This window comes from Sarcophilus harrisii, chromosome 2 (genome assembly GCF_902635505.1).
Source record: "Sarcophilus harrisii chromosome 2, mSarHar1.11, whole genome shotgun sequence".
NCBI classification, from domain to species: Eukaryota; Metazoa; Chordata; class Mammalia; order Dasyuromorphia; family Dasyuridae; genus Sarcophilus; species Sarcophilus harrisii.
The window spans coordinates 661515269-661538298 of NC_045427.1; the positions used below are offsets into that span (position 1 = coordinate 661515269).

The following is a 23030-nucleotide window of genomic DNA, read 5'->3' on the forward strand; positions in this document are numbered from 1 at the left end:
TAGAAGAGCTGTACATATCTAACATATATTGGATTACTTGCTGTCTAAAGGAGGTGGGGGAAGGGAAGGAGAAAATTTGGAACACAAGGGTTTGCAAGGGTGAATGTTGAAAATCATCTATGCATATTTTGAAATATTTAATTATTTTAAAAAATTAAAGAAGGCCAAAATGATTGGTGTCCCAAGTGATTCGGACACAGACCTTTACACTCCAGTGAAGGTTTCTTAAGGATGAAGTTAGGCGCGTTTGTAGGCAGCAGGAAAGTAGATACTGAAGGGACAAAGTGGGGACGATAGTGGGGGTAACCTTGGGGGGGGGGTAGAATCCTGAGGCCAGGTGGAGCCATTGACCTTGGCTTGAAGTCTTCAGAATGGAGTAAAAGGAGGCCGGGCAGGGGAATAGGGAAGAGGAAGCTGTAGCTGATGGGCTAAAGGAGGAGGGGAAATCTTTGGAAACGAGAAGGGTGCAGTTAGAGGCAGGAGGGAGAAGTCCCGTGATGAACCATTTTGAGAACCAAGGAGTCTCAGCAATTTAATCCAATAAATTTTTATTGAGTGCCTACTATGTGCCAGGCTCTGGAGGTGCAATTAATAAAAAAGAAAAGCTTTGTTTATTTATTTGTTTGTTTATTTATAAAAGGAGCTTCCAATCTAGTAGGACTGTGTTGAAGACAACGCGAAGAGCAGGCAGGACAGGAGGGGCTGAGGGATAGGATGGGGCACTGAGGGGCTACCCCCCCCCCTCCCCATCTTGTTCTAAGAAGTTGAAGGCAATCAGAGAAGCAGCTGCAGAGTAGTTAAGTGAGCTGGGTCTCTGCCCCTACAAGGGAAGGAGTTTGGCGTCTAGCCCTCCAGAACCAGGTGGTGATCCCTGTCAGGTGGCGTCAATCAAGGTTTTAATCAGCAGCTTGACAGGTTTAACATAATATTGGATTATTTGCTGTCTAAAGAAGAAAGGGAAGGTGGGGAGAAGAGGGAGTGGGGGACAAGGGGGAAGGAGGGGTGAGGGGAAGAGTGGGAAGGGAGGGAAGGGGGAGAGGGAGGAAGGGGGAAGGAGGGGGAGGGAGAGAGAAAGAATTGGAACAAAGTTTTGCAAGGGTAAAAGTTAAAAACTACGCACAGACTTTTTAAATAAAAAGCTAAAAACTCAGGGGCTGGGTGATTAGATTAGAAGTGATGAGTTTATCCTGGGAGGGGCATCTGAGCCGTGGAAAGGAGGCAGGCCCGAACAAGGCCTGCGGAGGACCCAGCACAAAGTCGGGGCGGCCTTGCCTTGGGGCTGAAGCTAGCCCCCCAATCCCTGGGCCTTGCTCCGGGGCTGACACTTGTCCATCCCGTGGGGCCCGGACTGCCATCTTTGGGATGAGGAGCCTCGGCGCTCACCTGCCTGGGCAAACCTCGTCTTCCGGGCCCAGGCCTGAGCCTCCACCCTCATCAATGCCCCACTTACTCAGCCCACTTATAATGAAGGCCCCGCCTTAGCGGCTGGGGAGGATGGCCGCGGCTGGGGAGCTGGTTGTGGATGCCGGGCAGCCGGGGACTCCGGCCATGAGCGCATGGAGCCCTCCCACTGGGGCTGCCCCTGAGCCCCCTCTCCGGAGGCCTTACCTACCTTGCGTCCCGGCCCCAGTCTACCGGGGCCGGGGCTCCCACAGCACCGTGGCCGTCCCTCGGGCGCTCCCCCTGCCCCAGAGCGGGTGCGGGATCCCAGGGCGGCCGGGACCGACGCCACAGACACCACCCGCCGCCGATGGTGAGTCTGAGAGGGAGCGTCTGTGGGCCACTCAAGGATGGGCTCCCGGGAAGTGCGGGCAGGGCGGATCAGGCTACCTCAGGCTACCATCGGCCCGGGGCGGGGGGTGGGGGGGGGAATGGAGGGGGAGGCAGTATCTGCTTAGAGCTCGTTGCAGGAAGCGTCCCGGCCTTCTCTGGCCCTCGCTCGCATCCTTCCGCCTTCTAACCCTCTTCTGTCTCTCACAGCTGCGGCGACCCGGCCCAGAGCCGGCCCTGGAGCCCCGGAGGCAGTCGGCAGCAACCCCGAGGGCGGAACGACTCCGGAGGCGGAGGCCGGGCCCGAGGCCAGCCCGCAGTCGCCGCTTCGGTGGGCGTCGGAGCGAGCGTGGCCCGGGCCGAAGCTGCGCCGGAGCAGGACCGTCTTCTCCATCTGGCAAGTCAGCACGTTGGAGAAGGCTTTCCAGAAAGCTCCGTACCCCTCCTTGGAGGACACGGCCGGCCTGGCGCGGGAGCTGAGAATCACCGAGGCCCAGGTCAGTGAGCGGCCTGGACGGGAAATAACCCGCAGGCTCACAGAGCCCGGGAGAGGTCCCGCGGACTGGGCTGGGTGACCCCTGCGCCATCCTCCAGCTTCCCCTGGGGAAAAGCGGGGAGTGTGGAAAGGGCCTCCCCTGAGGGAGGGCCGCTTGAACCAATGGCTACCTTCCCACTTCCCGCCCTTCCTCGACGTTGGGAACTGGGAAATGGCACCTTGGCCAGCACAATTCCTCCCTCCCCCTCCCCCCGGGCGCCATTACGTTTTCCTCTTCTCAAATGAACTACTTTGGTGCTTCTTCTCCTCTGGTGTTTGAATTGTATGTGATCAAAATTGGTTTTTTTTCATCTTCTGTGATCCGGGCTTCCTCGTTTAAGCTGTGAAACCATCCCCCCCCTTGTTTGGAAAAGTCCTTTGGTTCTCGCTTCTATTTGTTTCTGGAGCGATGGAGCTTTGTGTTGGCTGCGGGTGCTCATCTAGTTGCCCTAGTCCGACCCCCCTTTGTTGTAGAACCCGACCTGGCGGTCTCTTTTGCTCGAGTGCTTTTTGTTCGGAAGGCCTTGGCCTAGTTGCTGTGGGTTTAGCCAGGGAAGTCGGCTGCTGGGGTTCTGTGCGAGTGCTGGGACCACTCGGCTCATCGGCTTTTTAAATTGAGTAAGAATAATTATTATTCTGTGACCATCTCGAGTGGCTCCGATGCCCACTGCCGCTTTGTTTTGTGTGTTTGAGGTCTGGGGCTGCCGGACTACCTTGCTGATTTCCTTTTGATCAGTCCATCCGAGCATACCTCCCACTGGGCACCATTGCCTAGCCACAGTCCAGTTCTATCTTGCTCGTTTGTTGCTCATCCAGTTTGTTTGCAGTTCTGCTAAGGAGAAAAGGGGCTCTAGAAAAGACTGGGGTTCTACCTTGTCCTGTTATTTGTCTCTTAGCCCAGGAAGCATATGGATACTTCAGAGCTTTCGTCACATGGTTCCTCGATTTTTTTTTTTTTCCCCCAGAATTCCAATAATTTAAAGTGTACCAGCAATGTAGTTATATTTTTATTTTCTTTGCCAAATGTTCGGAGTGCCGGATGAAATTTTAGAAAATTTTTGGAGGCAGCTAAATAGGGCAATGGATAGCACAGCGGCCAGGGAATCAGGACCCGAATTTAAATCTAGCCTCAAACACAGAATACTTCTTAACTGTGTAACCCTGGGCATATCACTTAATCTCGATTTTGTCTAGAAAAAAAATTTTGTTTTGGTTTTTATTTCTATGTCACAGTGAATATAATGTTGGACACTACCTGTAAGAGCCTGGGTAAAGTTCGTTTGCCTCAGTTTCTCCATTTATAAAATGAGCTGGAGAAGGAAATGGCTAATCGCTCCAGCATCTTTGCCAAGGAAAGTTCAAGCCGGGTCATGAAAGAGTTGGATACAACTGACCTCGGCAACAAAGATCATTTTATTATTATTAGTGATTTGGAACATGTTACATTGGGGATTAATTGTTGGCAATTCTGAGAACTGCCCATATCCTTTTGGTTTTATTTTGCTGGGTAAAAGCATAGAGGCAGCTTAATAACTTTGGAGGTATAATTCCAGATTGTTTTTCCAAAGCGATTGGATCAGTTCACAATTCTACCAACAATGAATTAGTGTTCCAATTTTTCCATATCCCTTCCAACATTTGTTACTTTGTTACTTGTTTTATCCATTCCGGTAGGTGTAAAGAGTTAGTTCAAGATTGTTTTAATTTGTATTTATAATTTAGAATAGATTTTCACATGACTATAAATTGTTTTGATTTCTTTTCTGGAAAAATTACCGGTCCATATCCTTTGGCCATATCCCTTTGATAAGGGAATGACTATTCTCATAAATTTGACAAGAGTTCTTTATATATTTGAAACATGAGATCTTTTTCTGAGAAACTGCCTACAAATTTTCCCCAAATGTCCTGCTTTCCTTCTGATTTTGGTGACATTTGTTTTTATCTGTATAAAACCTTTTATATTTAGTATAATTGAAGCGAATATAATTAGCCTGCTACTAACTGGAACAGAACTTGTGTTCTAAATGTTTATAGCAGCTTTCTTTGTGGTGGCAAAGAACTGGAAATTGCAGGATGCCCATTCATTGGGAAATAGCTAAACAATTTGTCATTATTATTATTTTTTTTTTAATTTGACAAGGCAATTGGAACTAAGACCTGCTCGGAGTCACATGATTAGTAAAGACGATATGAGTTCAATGATCTCAGAAAAATATGAAAAGACTTGTATGAAATAAGAGCAAAATGAGCAGAAGCAAAGGAAGATTGTATAAAGTAGCAGCAATACTATTTTAAGAATGCCTTTTAGCAAATAAATAAGTTTTTGCTATTATAAATATCTAAATTAACAATAAAAGACACATGAATCTCTTATCTGCATCTAGAGAAAGAACTGATGAATAGAAGGATGTATAGAATACTTTCACACACATACACACACACGCATACACGTACCTATTTGTGTCTAATAGTAGCCATTTGTAGAGTTGGGGAGAGGGGAGAAAAGCAATATATAATAATTTTATATATTTAAAAGGAATAGAAGGTTGTTCATTATACTTATTTTCATGGGAATTCATCTTTTTTATTAAGCTATATTATGGAAGTGTTTGTTTTATTCCATAAATTTAAAATAAAATTAAGATGTTTAATTTTTTAAAAAGAAAAAATATCTTTTGAGTCTTATTTGGATATGAGGCTCTTTCCACTGCCAGAAGATTTTGCTTAGTTGCCCAGTTCTCTTACATAGCTGAAGTAATGTTATTCATTTAAAACCTTTCCAATTTCATAGAAAAACAACTGGATCTTTTGTAATTGTCTCTGATCCTTTTTATGATGAAAGAATTAACTCATTTGCCTGCCATAGTTAAGTAAAATATGTGGTCTGCTTCTTCATTTTTCTTATGGCATAATTCGGGCCACATCAGCCATTTGAAATTGATTGTGGCAAAGATGCTGGTGTAGACCAAATATCTGTCATACTGCTTTCTAGTAGGAACACTGATTGCTCCTGACTTAGGAAGGTTTCCTTCCCTCCCTCCCTCCTTTCCTTTCTCCTTTCCTTCCTTCCTGCTTTTCTCAGAACTAGTTATGTCTCAGGTCAGATTTTAATTTGGATCCTCCCAAATCCAGGGCTGGTACCAACTTATCTCTTCCCCCTTTTCTTTCCTTAAGAAACATTTTATCATTGCATCCCTAAAGGTCTTTGAGTGGGTTTGGGTAGATTGACTTCTTGATATTTTATGTGTTCTGTCGTTATTTTGTTTTCAAATTATATCTTTATTTCATTAGAAATTCAGTTTTAAAAATTTCACTTTAATTTTTAAGTTTTTTAAGGCTCTCTCCCACCCTTTTCCTACCCTTGAGAAGGCAAACATGATATCAATTATTCATGTGAAATCATGCAATGTATTTCTGTATTATCCATGTTTGGGATGGGGGGAAGCAGGAAAATTAAAGTGGGGGGGAGGGGGAATCTGCTCATTTGCACCCAGAGTCTTAAATTCTCTCTCTGAAGATGGAGAACATTTTTCATCATGGATCTTTTGTAGTTGCTTTGGAAGGTTGTATTGATAAAAGTAGTTAAGTCCTTCACAGCTGTTCATTGTACAATAATATTGCAGTTACTGTGTACAATGTTCTCCTGATTCTGTTCACTTCACTTTGCATCAGTTCATCTCTCTTCCCAGGTCTTTATTTATTTATTTTGTAGCCAGTCTAGGTACATTTTTAATGTGCTGTTTGGTGGAGCTATGAATTAGTCCAGCTATTCTAGAAAGCAGTTTAGAACTATGCCCAGAAAGGTACCAAATGGCCCGTGATGGAACATTGGATAGAATGCCAGTATTGGAGTCAGGAAGACTCATATTCTCAAGTTCAAATCTGACCTCAGATAGTTACTAGTTATGTGGTTTTGGGCAAGTCAGTTCACCCTCAGTATCTATAATATAAGCTGAAAAAGAAAATGCTAAACCACTCCAGTATTTTTGCCAAGAAAACCCAAATGAGGTCACCAAGAGTTGGACACGATTGAAACGACTCCATGACAAAGTCGCCCAGCTAAGTGGTCGGTACAGATAGGCCGGTTCTCGGGTGCCACACATCCAGTCCAACCCAAGGCTTCACACATACGGGAGACAGATCTAATTCTCTATTCCTGCCTTTTTAGGTCAAGATCTGGTTCCAGAACAGAAGGAAGAAGCTTAAGAGACAACTCCAAGAGCAAGCACAATTCCTTGCTCCAACTCAGTCAAACCCTTTCTGGACTATGGTTAGCCCTGAGGAGAGACTACAGCCTGACAGTCACACTTGTCCTTTTCTATGTGGGCAGAACTCGGTCCTCCCGCCCACTTGCATCCCTGGCTTTAACCATTCTCTCTATGATTCTCGAGATCTTCAGGCTCTGGGATTGCAAATGCCTCATCACCATCCAAATTTCTAATGAAGGTCTTTGGGATGATTTTATGGGGTGTGTTGGCCTCTCTGAAGAGGATCGGGGTCATTACTCTAGAGTTTCATCATTTTACTGTTGTGGAAACCGAGGCCCAGGGAGGTTGACATCCAAGAAAGAATTTTGTGTGACCATGTGACTATGAGAGAGTCACTATCACTGGGCTAAACAATTTATAGCACATGACTGTAACGAAATATTATTGTACCAAAGAAGAGCAAAAGGGACAGTTTGGGGGAAACTGGTATGAATCAATTCCAAACGAGATGAGCAAAAACAAAACAACTTATGCAATAACAATACAATTGTAAAGACTGATAACTTTGAAAGACCTAAGACCTGTACTCGATACGATGACTCAGAGCTCTGCTGATGAAATATTCTGCCCACCTTCTAAAAGAATGAGAGAATTGGGTTTTTTTCCCCTCAACTGGGGAAGGAAAAGAAAGAATTTAAAGATTGGGTTCCCCCCCCCCAAAGAAAAAACCACAAAGATGACATAAACAGGATAATTTAGAAAGGTACATGTGGGAGTCATTTTCCTTTTCTTCTTAAGTTCAGAATTATAATAGCATTGATGTGAGCTGGGCCCTAGGCAGACAATTAAGATAAAAAAGTAAAAAATAAAAAAAACCCCGCTCTTAAGGAGCTCATCCTCTACCTAGACACACCTGGTGTTAAATTTCCAAATCATTTTATTTATAAAAATTTAAAATTTTTTTTAAATGCATGCATTATTATTATATGGAACTATGACTTGGTCAAGACATTTGGAAAATAATGTGTAATTATGGGAGAAAAGAGCCTGAACATCTTCATATCCTATAACTCAGAACTTACTGTTCTGACATGTGTTGCAAGAGGGGCAAAGGCAAAAATAAAGTCAACAAACATTTGTAAAGTACTTACCGTGTCAAGCATTAGACTAATGGCTGAGGGTGCAAAGAAATGAAGAAAACCCTCCCTTGCTTTGCCCTCATAGAACCCCCAATCTAGTAGAGGAGACCACATACAAACAATTGGGTACAAATAAAATCCAGACAAAGTAGAGAGTCCTAGCATGAGGATGAGGAGATTGAGAAGGGCTTCTTGCTCAAGGAAGGATTTTGAGTTGAGACTTGAGGGAAGCCAGGGGTCAAAAGATCAGGAGGGAGGGTGTCTTGGGAATGTGGGACAGCCAGTGAAAATTCCCAGCCAGGAAATGGAGGCTTTTGTGCGTTAACCAAGGAGACCAGAGTCCGTGAAGTCCTATGTCCTTAAGACAGGATTTAAAATTTCATCCTGGAAGTGGTGCAGGATGTTTATTGTTAGGAGTTTGAATAAAGGGGTGACCTGGTCAACTTCTTGAGATGTCCACACTGTGAGCCTCCATTGTCTCTTCTCTTAACCTGTTAAATTTGACTTCTAACCAAGTTCCCAATGATCTTGTAATTGTCAAATCCAATGAGCTTTTTTTGTAATCATCTTTTTGGACCTCTCTGCAGACTTTGACACTGTTCGTCGTCCTCTCCTTGAAAGAAGGTTTTGGGGAAGCCTCTCTCCTGGTTCTCCTATCTCTCTGCCCCCTCATTGGCTGTATCTCATCCAGACTGTTCCTCGGGTCTTTGCCCTCTTCTTCCCTTCTCCCTCTGTACAGTTTCCCTTGGTGATCTCACCAGCTCCTGTGGATTTCACTGACATCTCTGTGCTGACATCCCATCTTACCTCTGGTTGTCCCTTGTACACAGAATGTTGGAATTCTCAACTCTGCCTCCCAACTGCTGCCCCTTTTTTGAGGAAGCCTCTAACACCTCCTCTTAATTCTAGTGCCTTCTCTCTGTTATTTCTTTTATTTGGTCTGTACTGAGTTTTTTGTATATATGGGTTTACACTTGTCTTCATCATCAGGCTGTGAGCTTCTTGAGGGTAGATCCTGTCTTTTGCCTCTCGTATCCCTACTGATTAACATGGTGCCTGGCATATAATAGGTTTGTGGTAAATGTTTATTGATTGGTTAACTCCTTGATCAATCAGTTTGACATCTGAGTGAAGGGTGGACTGAAGCGTGGAGGGATATAGGAAGGTAGAGCCACCAAAAAGCTTTTTGCAGGTGGGAGATGTCGCACCAGGCAATGGCCAAGGAGAGAAGGGGGTACATTTGAGACATATTGCACAGGTGAGATTTGGCAGGTCTTGGTTGGGGGTGGTAAGGGTACAGTAAGAGACTTTTAATACATACCACAATATGTGGCAGCACATCTATGACAAGAAATAATTGGAAACGATCAAAGTATTCATTGGAAAATGCATCAAATAGGAGATTCTGGCCCAATGAGAATGGAAGGATGGGAGGTAGTCAAAGAAATGCAGACAGATTTGTCTCAGCTGACAGAAGAGTGGAAGGAATGGAGTCAGAATGATGACACAACGGTCATGTACATGGAATGATAGAAGGGGACCTGAGCGTCTTGTTGCCCAAAAGCAGATGATGCAAATGGTTTCAATGACAGTTTTAAATGCTGCAGAACCAGCAGGGCCCATTCCTAAGGTGAATCCTTTTCCCTCCCCCAAGTTCTCCAAACGCCGGACTGCCACATCATAGTGATCTTACGGAGATATGCAGCACAAGTAATGAAGGGGATGAGAAAATGCAGAGAAAGCGCAAGACTGGGAATCGAGGGACCCAGATTCAAATTCTTATCTGTCTGTGGCCTTCTGAGCCAAGGCATCTTAACTTGATGGACTGTATGAGTTTCATCATGTGTAAAATGAGAGGTCCAAGCCGGACTACCACTAACGACTTTGCCCATTTTCCTGAGGGCCTCAGTTCCCCATGAAGAGCCTGGGGCTCAGGTCCAATGACCTCCCAGAGGTCAAATAACAACACAAATTTAGGATTTACCCATGTGGTCATGAACAGCAAGGAGCTGGGCCCTGGCCAGAATTTGAGATCATTAATACAAGTACTTTGCTCATTTCGCAGGTAGCTGCATGGTTTAGGATGCAGTCTAGGTCTCTGGGTGGTAAATGCAGAGTTCCTCCTACTCGAGGCTGTTGTGAGAATCCCCCTTGTCAACCTTCTTAGGTAAGGGCTCCCAGGGCATCATTACCAGGGGAGAGCCCAGGACAGAGACAGACTTCCTGTGCCTCTTCTCCAGAGAGGAGAATTTCAGCACCTTGGACAGACCCAGCTCCTCTCACTGGAGGAAACATCATTGGCAGAATCTGCTCAATTGCCCAGATGGTTCCAGGGTCGATTCAGTTCAAAGCCTCCCATGCACTGTATGGACTGACTACATACCTCCTGTGCCTTAAAAATGGTTTAATGGTTTTGCTTTGAACTTTATGTTCATTTCTTGGGCTGTAGAAGCCTTTCTTGTATACAGTAAGTGGAGTCAAGTTTGGCCACATCTGAAAATGAGTACTGATACTGCTGGTCCCACACTTCTTAGCCAATGGGCAGGCAGAAGGTTTGCTTCACCATCAAGTGTTCTGAAGACTGAATGTTCACTTGGTTTCCCCTCCCCATTGAGCAGGCTTCCAAAACCTTCCATGTTTTGTTTTGCGGATTTTTTGGAGGGGAGGAGAATAAATTGCTTTGACTGGGCTTCCTTAGCTAAGTTCAGACAAAACTACCCCAAACTATCCGAAGGCCTTGTTTTTGCTGCTGCTTTGTGTAATCACATTTCATTACTTTCAGCTAAAAACAGTTGCTTTTTCAGGCCCCAGTCCATGGGCATAAGAGGCGCCTTCTCACCCAGTTGGGGTTCTTGGCCCAGGTCCAGGAAAGCATAATTCTTCAAGGATCATTGGGTACAAAGTGAGAATAATTTTCCCCTCTTGGGCTCCAGGCCAGGACTTCAGATTCTGGGAATCCTCATCTAGCAGAATCTAGGCTTTAGGACATGGACATGACATGCCCGGGTGGGTTGAGCATACTCATTTTCAGAAATAAGCATTCCTCTTCTTCCCGTCCTAGCTTCAAACCCAGGCCAGGCTCACAGACAAATCTCATAATGACAGTTACCATTTGAACGGAAGTCAGTTCTTTATCTTCATCTGTGATCCCTCAACTTGTGTTCTCAAAATATTGGGATCACCAATCATTCTGGAGCAATTGAAACTATGCCCCAAAGGCATAAAATATATTCTTCGATCTAGCAGTGTCTACTGGGTCTGTATTTTTTTTTTTTTAATTGAAGCTTTTTATTTTCAAAACATGTGCAAGGATAATTTTTCAACATTGACCCTTGTAAAACCTTGTGTTCCAATTTCCTCCTCTTCCCCCCCACCCCCTCCTCTAGATGCAATATATGTTAAACATGGTAAAAATATATGGAAACCGAATATAGGCATATATATCTATACAATTATCTTGCTGCACAAGAAAAATCTGATCAAAAAGGAAGAAATGAGAAAGAAAATAAAATTCAAGCAAACAACAAAAGAAATGAAAATACTATGTTGTGTTCCACACTCAGTTCCCACAATTATCTCTGGATATAGATGGCTCCCATCATCACAAGACTATTGTAACAGGCCTGAATTATCTCATTGTTGGAAAGGGCCACATCCATCAGAATTGATCATCGTATAATCTTATGGTTGCTGTGTATAAATGATATCCTGATTCTGCTCACTTAACCTAGCATCAGTTCCTGTAAGTCTCTCCAGGCCTCTCAGTATTCATTCTGCTGGTCGTTTCTTACAGAACAATAATATTCCATAACATTCATATACCATAACTTATTCAGTCACTCCCCAACTGATGGGCATCCACTTAGTTTCCAGTTCCTTGGAACTACACAAAGGGCTGCCACAAACAATTTGGCACACGTGGGGCCCTTTCCTTCCTTTAAGATCTCTTTATGATATGGGCCCAAGAGAGCCATAGCTGGATCAAAGGGTATTCACAATTTGATAGCCCTTTGAGCATACTTCCAAATTGCTCTCCAGAATGGTTGGATCAATTCACAATTCTACCAATAATTCATTAGTGTCCCAGTTTTTCCACATTTCCAACTTTTGTCATTATCTTTTCCTGTCATCTTGGCCAATCTGAGAGGTGTGTAGTGGTATCACAAAGTTGTCTTAATTTGAATTTCTCTTATCAATAATGATAAGTACTTCTTCATATGACTAGAAATGGTTTCAATTTCTTCATCTGAACATTGTTCATATCCTTTGATTATCAATTGGAGAATGGCTTGAATTCTTATAAATTTGGGTCAATTCTCTCTATCAGGGGTCCTCAAACTTTTTAAATAAGGGGCCAGTTCACTGTTCCTCAGACTGTTGGAGGGCCGGACTATAGTAAAAACAAAAACTTTGTTTTGTGGGCCTTTAAATAAAGAAACTTCATACCCCTGGGTGAGGGGGATAAACGTCCTCAGCTGCCGAATCTGGCCCATGGCTGTAGTTTGAGGACCCCTGCTCTATATATTTTGGAAATGATGCCTTTATCAGAACCCTTGAATGTAAAAATATTTTCCCAGTTTATTCCTTCCCTTATAATCTTGTCTGTATTAGTTTTGTTTGTATGAAAACTTTTTAACTTAATAAAATCATAATTATCTATTTAGTGTTCAGTAATGGGCTCCAGTTCTTCTTTGGTCACAAATTCCTGCCTTCTCCATAGATCGGAGAGGTAAATTATCCTATGTTTTAATTTACTTATAATATCACTCTTTATGTCTAAATCATGAACCCATTTCAATCTTATCTTGGTATATGATCTTAGATGTGGGTCAATACCTAGTTTCTACCAAACTAATTTCCAGTTTTTCCAGCAATCTTGTCAAATAGTGAGTTCTTATCCCAAAACCTAGGGTCTTTGGGTTTGTCAAACACTAGATTGCTATAGTTATTGACTGTTTTGTCCTGTTAACTTAATCTGTTCTACTGATCCACTACTCTATTTCTTAGCCAGTACCAAATGGTTTTTCTGACTGCTGCTTTGTAATATAGTTTTAGATCTGGTACAGCTAGGCCACCTTCATTAGCAGTTATTTCATTAATTCCCTTGAAATTCTTGACCTTTTGTTCTTCCAAACTTATTATTTTTTCCTAGATCTGCAAAATAATTTCTTGAGAGTTTGATTGGTATGGCACTAAGTAAAAAGATTAATTTAGATAGTATTGTCATTTTTATTATATTCACTTGGCCTACCCATGAGCACTTGATATTTTTTTCCAACTGTTTAGATCTGACTTTATTTTTGTGGAAAGTGTTTTATAGTTTTGCTCATATAGTTTCTGATTTTCCCTTGGCAGATAGATTCCCAAATATTTTATACTACAGACATTTTAAATGGAATTTCTCTTTGTATCTCTTGCTGTTGGATTTTTGTTAGTGATATATAAAAATGCTGATGATTTATGTGGATTTATTTTATATCCTGCAACTTTGCTAAAGTTGTGGATTACTTCTAATAGCTTTTTAGTTGGTTCTCTAGGATTCTCCAAGTATATTATCGTATCATCTGCAAAGAGTGATGGTTTGGTTTCCTCGTTGTCTATTCTAATTCCTTTAATCTCTTTTTCTTCTCTTATTGCCAAAGCCAGTATTTCTAATATAACATTGAATAGTAATGGTAATAGTGTACAACTTTGTTTCACCCCTGATCTTACTGGGAATGGTTCTAGTTCATCAGCATTACATATGATGTTTGCTGATGGTTTTAGATAAATGCTACTGATCATTTTAAGGAAAACTCCATATATTCCTATATTCTCTAGTGTTTTTAATAGGAATGGGTGCTGGATTTTACCAAATGCTTTTTTTGGTATTTATTGAGATAATCATATGATTTTGTTAGTTTAGTTATTGATGTAGTTGATTATGCTAATAGTTTTCCTAATATTGAACCAGCCCTGTATCCCTGGTATAAATCCTACTTAGTCATAGTGTATTATCCTGAGAATGACTTTCTGTAATTGCTTTGCTAATATTTTATTTAATATTTTTGCATCAATATTCAGGAGGTGAATTGGCTTATAATTTTCTCTGTTTTGATCCTACCTGATTTAGGTATCAGTACCGTGTGTATGTCATAAAAGGAATTTGATAGGACTCTTTCTTTCCCTATTTTTTCAAATAGTTTATATAGTATTGGAATTAATTGCTCTTTAAATGTTTGATAGAATTCACATGTAAATCCATCTGGCCCTGAAGATTTTTTTTTTTTCCTTAGGGAGTTAATAGCTTATTCTATTATTTTTTTTTTCTAAAATGGGACTACTTAAATAATTTATTTTCTTTTCTGTTAATCTGGGCAATCTGTATTTTTGTAGGTACTCCTCCATTTCACTTAAATTTATTGACATATAGTTGGACAAAATAACTCCTAATTATTGCTTTAATTTCCTCTTTATTGGTGGAAAGTTCCCTTTCATTTTTGAGACTAACAGTTTGATTTTCTTCTTTCCTTTTTCTTTTTTTTTTTCCTGAGGCAATTAAGTAACTTGCCCAGGGTCACACAGGTAGGAAGTATTAAGTGTTTGAGACCACATTTGAACTTGGGTCCTCCTGACTTCAGGACTGGTACTCTATTCTGTTATGGGCCAGGACTCTGTGCTTAAAACAAGGATTCTTACAAGGTGTTAAGTCAGTTGAATTGATAAGACAATTGATATCCAGTATAGCATGGTGATTAATAGTTCTCTAGTTCAAATACATGTACTTGGTACTTAATATAGTTCTACAAGATTCACATGTATGATGATGTCATTAAAATAGAGCATATAAGCTGGGACAAACTCGGCCAGAGACATTCCATCTTTGATCAGGCTCCTGGTGGCTCTCCTCCTTCCTGCCCTTTTGGAGGTCCAGACAGAGCCAGAGAAAACAGAGGACTGGAGGCAAGAGCTCAAGCTCTTGGAGCCAAGGAGAGATTCACTCCACCTCACACCACTGTGGTGGCTGGCCTGTCCTCCTGCATTTCTTCCACTGAGACCCAACTAGTCCGGGCCCCAGACAAGGAGACAAGACTGTGAAGGAGACAATAAAGAATTTGGACTTTAACACCTGGCTATTCTCTGGTGATTATTCTATTAAAAAGAAGGCTGTTCCAGAGACCTCCAGAAAACCAACCAGAATATTACACTGTCCGATGAGCTACTTAGCTGCCCCCTTCTTTCCTTTTTCTAATCAAATTAGCTAAAGGTTTATCTATTTTGTTGGGTTTTTTTTTCCATAAAACCCACTCTTAGTTTTATTTATTAATTCAAGAGTTTTCTTTCAATTTTATTGATCTCCACTGGGTCTGTATTCTAAAGAGATCATAAAAGAGGGAAAAGGACCCACAATCAATATACTGTAAATAACTAGTAACAGCTGGCATTATATTGGGATTTTACATTTGCAAAGGGTATTGCATGTCATCCCATTTGGCTAAAAGAGCTATTCTGAGAAGAGGTCTGTAGATTTGGCCAGACAATTCCCAAAAAAGTGGGAAAGCCCTGGTGAAGGTCAAGCCCCTCACCTTACAAAGGAGAAAACAGGCCGTGGTTTTTCCTAGGTCACTTGGCTACTAAGTAGCAGAGCAGAAACATCAGCCCTGCTGCCACGTTGAGAGTGGCAGAGTCACTCAAGGCACATGTCAAAGCCTTGTGGCCCCCTTTCTGGTCCAAGATAGCTGTTCTTTCTCTTCATGAACACCAGGTGCCAGCCTCCCTCTCCTGCTCTGCTCTTTCCTTTCCTCCCTCTCCCTCACTCTGCCCACCTCTAATTCAAGGGCAACCACAGCAGGCATTGCTTCAGTTCCTGGTGTGGAACTAGTGGGCAAAAGGGACTAAGGATGAAGGTGAATAGCCTAGCATTGGGGGAGTCCTAATTTGGGGAAGGGAGAGGCTGGAGGCAGGGCAAGTTAACGGGCCAGAAGGTAAAATAACTCGGATATTTTAACAAAGGAGGACGCTAGGGAGAGGAGGGAGGAGAAGTGGGGGGATTTGGGGTGAGGAGTATTTGGAAACAGAAGTGATGTAAAATGCAAAGAGAACAACAAAAATGTACAAAGAAATCGCCCAGGTGGATGTGGATTAAGACTGACAGGGTCAGCTGTGGGGTTTCCAAAGCTCTGGAAGCATCATAAATCTACTGCCCACCAGGACTCCAAGGGGGTACCGGAATCTGCAGAGCACTGGGCTGGTGTCTGGAAGCCTTAGGTTCAAATTCGGCCTTGGACACTTGCCAGCTGGATGACTTTGAGCAAGTCACTCTGCCTCGGCGGCCTCAGCTGAAAATAAGGATGATGAAAACATCCCCTCAGGATTGTGGTGAGGGTCAGAAGAGTTCAAGGAAGGCTCAACCAGTGTTTCTTAACTTGGCCATTCTCTTCTGGATCATATTATAAATGTTAAACCAAACCTTTTTTAATGTTGCCCTTACTGGCTGGGAAGGGGAATCAAGATGGACGGTGGCCAGCTGGACAAAATGTCAAGGTCACATGCAGGAGGGAGAATGAAAACTGGATCCTGGTCTAGAGAAGGCTGGAGATGGATTCCTCCACAGCCCCCTGCTGGAGAAATGATCCTTCGTAAACAAGAAGAGGAGCTTCATTTATATGGCTTTTCCTGGAGGGGGGCTCAGCTGGTGATGCAGTAGATAGAGCTCCTAGTCTGGAGTCAGGAAAACCTGAGTTCAAATCCAGCTTCACAGACACTACGTGGGGGATCCTGAGCAAGTCAATTAGTTAATCTGTGTTTGCCTCGGTTTCTTCATCTGTAAAATAAGCTTAGTAATAGCATTTCTTGTCAGGGTTGTTGTGAGGATCAAATGAAATAATGTTTTATTAAAGCTTTTTATTTTCAAGACACGATAGATAATTTTCAGCATTCACCCTTGCAAAAAACTTGTGTTTTAAATTTGTTTCCTGCCTTCTCCCCACCCCCTCCCCTAGACAGCAAGTGATCCAATATATTAAACATGTGCAATTCCTCTCTTTATTTCCACAATTGTCTCACTGCATAAGAAAAATCAGATCACAAAGGGAAAAAAATGAGAAAACACCACCCAAGTGACCCCATCTCACGTTGACATTGCAGCATGAGCTTACCTGAGACCTTTGGGGGACACGGCTCCCCCAGGGCTGACGAGAATCTGAAGGGGAGCAGGGAGCTGGCGGCAGGAGCCAGCAAGAAAGTCAAGCATCAGACTAGGGGATTGGGCTATATGGAGGCAGAGGGGAAGTGGTCGATGTCCTCGGAGAGTCGGAGGCTAGAAGTGGCAGTGAGGGTGGGGAAGAGTGAGAGCCCTGGAAGGATAGAAGAGTGACCAGAGACCCCACATTTGGGGTTGGGGAACCGGAGGGGGCACCAAACTAGGAAAACAAATCGGGGCACCGAAGGAGACGCCAGCGCCATGCTTGAAGTCCTCCAGGATGACGGCAGAAGACATGGAAAGGGAAGGGCTGATTCTGGGACTAACAGGAAAAATTGGGGAACTACCCACAGCAGTACTGGGGTGGAATGGTATAGGCTGCATGACCTCCCAAGAGGGGGGGCGGGGGAGAGCTGCTGAGGGAGAATGGTCCAGAAGAGCAGTGGGGGCGAGCCGAGCCTTTGGGGGCTCATGGGGACCAGATCTGTGGGACGTCTCCTTCTCGACAAAGAACCAATTTTTGGGAATCCCTGTTGAGAAAATGGCAGGGCCTTGGAGATCTAGAGGAGGGTAGCCAGTGGATGTGGTCTGAGACAGAGGAGGGCTGCCGAGCCCAGTCGGGGTGCCTGACTGGCTTCAGCCCCTGGGGCAGCTGGAGGGCAGGCAGGGAACAGACTCTGGATATACATGCTGGGTTACCCCAGTGAGACAGAAGCTGCTTGGGGGAGAGGAACTGCTTGATTTGTGGATCTCCAGAAGTCAGAATAATGCTCTGGGTGCAAAGCAGACTTTTGAATTTCTATTTATTTATTTTTTACAATTTGTACCCACAGCTTAATTTTTTAATAACATTTTATCTTTTCCCGATTACATGTTTAAGCAATTTTTAATTTTTAAAAAAATGTTTTAAATTCCAAATTCTGTCCTGGTCTCCTTCCCTCAAGATGGTAAGCAATGATTTAGGTCATTCGCGTACGATCAGGGAAAACCTTTCCATGTTAGTGTTTTTTAACAAGAAACCTTGAACAGCAACAAGAAAAAAGAATAAAAAACAGTGAAAAATAATAAAGTTCAGTCTGTATTTAGATACTAGCGGTTCACAGATAGATTCTTAACAAAGGTTTGTAAATCAGAACGGAGCAAGAAGGAAGGAAGCATATTCATTAAGCACCTACTGTGTGCCAGGCACTGTGTAAGCTCTTTACAAATATTGCCTCATTTGATCCCCACTGAACAAGCCTGCCGGGTGGGTACAAATTTCATTCCCATTTTACAGTGCAGGAAACTGAGGCAGGTCTGAGGATTTGGATTCTATGCCTTGCTCCAGGGATGACTTTCTCAGTTTCCTCATCAGTGAAATGAGAGGGTTGATTTTTTTTTTTTTTTCAGGGTTGGGGGACCTTTTTCTCTGCTAAGGGCCATTTGGTTCTTTATTTTATTTTATTTTTTTCTGTGCTAAACAAAGTCTCTGCATGAGTGTTTATTCGAAATACTCAAGGCTAGAGTACGTATGGGCTTTAATCACTCTAAGGGTTAATATGATTAATTAAAACACGGAATTTTCCCCAGCATGTGGCTTTTTCCATATAAGCGCCATAGTGATTCTCCTCAGCAAATCAAAAGGAAATGTGTTTAAAGCCTTTTAAAATCTTGCTATTTACGGGAGTGAAATGCTGATGAAGAATTGCTTTGCCGGCTTTCCTCCATCTCGCCGTGTGGCTTCTCTGCAATGTTGTCACAGATCTTTCTAGGGCAAAGCGTGCCCACCCTTCGCTGGGGCCGAGCGGGATTAGCCCGAGCAGCGGGGTCTGAGCCTGGCTTTCGGTTCATCGGCAGCCGGGGTCGCCTGAGCGAAGGACTGCGGGGCCTCGGTGTGGCCTGTGGCCAGCCTGTCCCACCTCTGGGAAGGTCTGGGCTCTCTTCTGGGCCCCCTCTCTGCCCCGAGGCTAAAATACTCCCCGGAAGCGGAGGCTGTCGGCAGAGAAGGGCAGGGGGGAGGCCCAGCAGGTTAAGGGGTCCCCTTTCCCCTCCCGCAAAGCCCTTCCACAATAGAAGGTGATGTCGGGCTGGTGCAGGGGCCCTTCTCTGGAGGGAGGTTCAGGGGCTCTTGCTTAGTCACACTGCCCAGTCTCAGCAGCTCTAAAATTCTAGGCTTCTGCCGTGGGTCAGCGAGGCAGCGGCTTGTCCAACTCCACCCTTGGACCCTTCATCAGTGACAGAGGGTGATTCCAAGGGGGCTGAGGAGGAAGTAAGGAGGCTGAAAAGGAGGAGGAGGAAGAGGGAAGGAGGCTGAGAAGGAGGAGGAGGGAAGGAGGCTGAGGAGGAAGAGGGAGAGAGAGGGAAAGAGAGAAGAGGAGGAGGAGGAGTTCCCACTGGTCCTGGTGCCGGGCCCGGCCTGCCCTGCTGCCTTGGCTGCCTAGCAGTGAGGCTGAATACCAGTGGAAGGAATCCAGTCTCCCAGAAGTCAGCTTGGTTCCCGCTAGTCCCTTTGGAATAAACATGGCCCTTTTCCCTTCACACCGGCACCTCTCTCTGCCCCCAGGTGCCTTCCCTTCTCCCACCCACTTTCCTCCCCTTCACGGTCTCACCCCTCAGGAATTCAAAGCCACGTCCCCTCTCCTGCCCCACTGGGGCCCCTCCACATCTTCCCCTCCGGGAAGCTGGGCTGATTGTGGCAAAGGAAAGTGAGGCGGACGCCCCAGACCATCTGGGAACGGGGTCCTGCACATGGCTTGGCAAGTCATTGGCCAGGCCGGGCTGGGCCGGGCCGTGTGGGCCGGGCTGGCACAGGCTCCCATGCAGGCCAGTGGGCTGGTTCTTCCTGGCTGCCGGGGAAGGCCCACTGGGGCAGCCCCGATCGGTCCCACCTTGGGTAGGAGAGGCTTTGCCCTCAGCCTCCAGAAAGGAGGTTGCCGTCCCTTTGGCTCCGTGGCCAGGACTCCAGGGGATTTCCCAAAAGCCGGGTTCTGAGCCCGGGTCCCTCAGACACTAAGCCTGGGAAAGCAAAGCTCGGAAGCCAGCCTGGCTAACCCCCCTCCCCCTGTAAATGTGGCTGGGGGAAGGGCTGGGCTGGGATGCGGGAGCTGGGGCTGGGTCGTAGGCCCTGCTCCCATCACTGAGGGCTGAGCCCAGACTGAGCCCCGGGGCCACCCCCTTGCTTTGTCCAGAGACTTTTCTGGGGACAGCGAATTCCGCTCCCTTGCTCTTCAGTATCGGTGATTTGTGTTTCACCCCCTCCCCACCCCCTGTTATCTTGGGGTCTGCGGAGCCCTGATACCACCCTCCCAGACCCAGTAAATGAGAGAGAAGCCGCACAGGTTTAGGAAGGAGAGTGATTTTATTAATATTTCAAATGTGAAGGAGCCTCCCCAAGCCTGGCTGGGAGGCACACGCCGAGAAGCCAGTCCCTCCGGGGTCCCGGCTGGGCCGGGCTGGAGTCGGCTTCAGGTCCCTGGGCCAGGGCCAAAGCTCCATTAGCACAGGTTCTGGCCCAGTACCTCCCACGGTCCCGTCCATCCCAGAACCTCCACCTGAGGGAGAAACAGAAGGAGAATCTTCCTGCCGAGTTCTCCGGACGCCCACGGCTGGAACAAGGAGGCTGAAAAGGGCCGGACCTTGGGGTCTCGGGGCCAAGGGACTAATGGAAGAGGGAGGGTTGGGGAGGGTGAGGGAGGCCCGGGGCTTCCCCCCTTGCCTTACTGCTTCTGGTGGGGTGAAGCTGGACGTCCGCAGGCGCTCCAGGGAGAAGGTGGGGAGAGGAGGAGGAGGAGGATGGGGAGGAAGGAGCTTGGCCGGCCGAGGAGGGCGCTGAGGAGGAAGCCGAAGTCCCGAGGAAGACGAGGAGGAGGAGCTCCGTGGCCCCATTTTCCCATGCCCTACGCCTCTTTAGAATTTATTCTCAAAGAAGTATATGCATAGGAAAAAGGAACCACGAGCCATTCTGAGCTGGGTTGGCACCGATGCGAAGAGATGGCCGCAGAGGGTGCCTGGGTCACAAGGAGAGAGCACGGGTGATCGGGGGCCGGGAGACTCCTTCACCCCGAAGAGATTCCCGGACTCATGGCCCCTGGGGAGCGGGGACCACCCGAGCCTTTCCCCGACGCCCCCTGAGCCTTTCCCCGACGCCCCCCCCCACCCCCAGCACTGAGCCACAACCGCCTGCAGGGGCCCCAAAGCTCAGGGACGAACGGAAGGCCCGCCGCCCGCCTGCAGCCTCACACCCCTCAGTACCCGATGCCCCCTTGGGCTCCACCTGGCCTGGGGACGAGGGGAACGGGCAGGGGAAGGAAAGTGTCCGTCTTACCTGGGTGCAGTCGGGCCGGGCCGATACCTTACCTGAGCACGGGGCCTGGCCGGGGCCGCCTGGAGCACGAGCGGAGCCGGGGGCCCGGCCTGCAAAGCCTTCAAGCGGGAAAGGAGGAAGGGAAGCAAGTGAGAGAGGGCGAGTGCGGCCGCTGCCCGGGAGACCTTACCTGCTCGGGAGCCAGGAGCTGACTGGCTGAAGAAGCGCCTCGGCCCCTCTCAATTTATGCCAGCCCGAGACCTTGGCCAAAGCCGGCTCAAACAATGTAGCCAGTTCCTCCGGCCGTAATCAGTGCCCGCCGCGCAGAGACTTGGCAGAGGGACAGCCGTGAGGCGCAGGGGAGGGGGGGGGCCCGGGTTGCTGGGACCCGGGGGAGGCAGGCGCTGATTGGCTGGCGCTGACAGCGGGCCCAGAGTTATCGCCCCGCTTGCGTCAGGGGCCCGGGAAAAGTATCGGAGGAAGAACTTGGCGTTCTGGGAGGCTGCGGGCATTTATCTCTGCAGAGCTGGCCTTCCTCGGGGGTTCTCCCAGGGAGAGATAGCAAGGCCCGCTCTGTTATCACAGCCCCTGCTCAAGGTTAGCCGGCTCAGAGGGAGTGAGCGTTAACCCTTTCTAAACAAACTCCGGCCCGGGGCAGCTCTGCCCAGGCTTGGACTAAGCCCCGGAGCCTGGGGGTCTGCAGCCCAAGCTGGACGGCCAGCACCTGGCAGGGTCCCCCCGTACCCAGACTGGCCCCTGGACTCCTGGGCCCTCCCAGGGCCCCCAGGCTCCCAGGCCCTCTCTTATCCAGACTAGTCCTTGGACTTCCAGGGCCCCCAGACTGACCCCCAGACTCCCAGGCCCCCAAACTGGACCCCAGACTGGCCACCAGACTCCTGGGCCCTCCCAGACTAGCCCCCAGGCTCCCAGGCCCTCTCTTATCCAGACTAGCCCCCGGACTCCCAGGGCCCCCGGACTGGTCCCCAGACTAGCCCCCGGACTCCCAAGTATGAGTTGCACATGAGTTCAGCCCAAGCCCTCAGCAGAGGCTCCCAGGGGCCACCCCAGGGGTCCACAGCTGCTGCCTCTGCCACAAAAGCCCCACAGAACAGGAAGGTCTGAAGCCTGGAGACTGACTGTGCCCTTGTTACAGATGAGCAGTCCCTGGGAGGAGGGGGCTGTTATCAGCCCCACTTTATAGCTGAGAAAAGGGAGGTCAAAGTTCAGGGTTCTGCCGGGGGCGTGCAGCTATAAGTGTCTGAGCTTAGATTTGAACCCAGACCTGACGCTAACCATTGGACCGCCTACCTGTCCCAGGAAGTCCGGCAAATCCAGCAATGCCCCTGTGTTCCGCCCCCTCAGCCGCCACTTTGGGGGGGAGGGGAGGGCTCCTCCTCTTTTTTATTAAAGCTTTTTATTGACTGAACACGTGCCCGAGTAATTTTTCAGCCCTGACCCTTGTAAACCTTCTGTTCCACCTTTTCCCCTCCTCCCCCCATCCCCTCCCCAGATGGCAGGTGGTCCTATACATGTTAAAGTGTGTGTTAGACACAACATGTGCCCGTGTCCCCACAGTTATCCTGCTGCACAAGAGAGATGGGACTCGGAAAGATGGGAAATAACCTGGGGAGGCACAAAAAGCAAGCGGACAGCAGGGTGGAGATGCCCGGTTGGGGCCGCTCCCTTCCCATGGTTCTCTCCGGGCGTAGCCAGTTCTCTCTGTGACCAAGCAGCTGGAACTGGTCGGGACCCTCTCCCTGCTGGAGGGCCCGTCCCTCAGAGCTGCTCCAGGCTCATTGTTGCAGTGCCCGATGGTCTGGGAGTCTCCTTCCCGCTTCTCCCTCACCCCCGCTACACCAGTGGCCTCCAAGTCTCCTGCCCCCCTCTCATGGTCTGCGCTGCTTTCCTCCCT

General features: G+C 46.8%; 1 protein-coding gene and 1 non-coding gene across 2 annotated transcripts; one reads left to right on the forward strand and one right to left on the reverse strand.

Annotated features, from left to right (window-relative positions):
* Positions 1-1200: 1200 nt before the first annotated feature.
* On the forward strand, positions 1201-10886 carry LOC116422021 (transcription factor LBX2-like). The gene is made up of 3 exons (XM_031957078.1): positions 1201-1753; positions 1981-2267; positions 6477-10886. The coding sequence occupies exons 1-3, from the start codon at positions 1495-1497 to the stop codon at positions 6747-6749; spliced, it is 819 nt and encodes a 272-aa protein (XP_031812938.1). The 5' UTR covers positions 1201-1494; the 3' UTR covers positions 6750-10886.
* Positions 10887-20637: 9751 nt separating this feature from the next.
* MIR202 (microRNA mir-202) lies at positions 20638-20787 on the reverse strand. Its single transcript, NR_105687.1, has one exon. It is a non-coding gene; the product is annotated as a microRNA mir-202 (primary transcript).
* Positions 20788-23030: the final 2243 nt, after the last annotated feature.

Coding starts and splice junctions, on each gene's coding strand:
- LOC116422021 (XM_031957078.1), top strand. CDS start 1,495: ATGGCCGCGGCTGGGGAGCTGGTTGTGGATGCCGGGCAGCCGGGGACT. Junction 1,754..1,980: donor GACACCACCCGCCGCCGATG/GTGAGTCTGAGA, acceptor TGTCTCTCACAG/CTGCGGCGACCCGGCCCAGA. Junction 2,268..6,476: donor TGAGAATCACCGAGGCCCAG/GTCAGTGAGCGG, acceptor CTGCCTTTTTAG/GTCAAGATCTGGTTCCAGAA.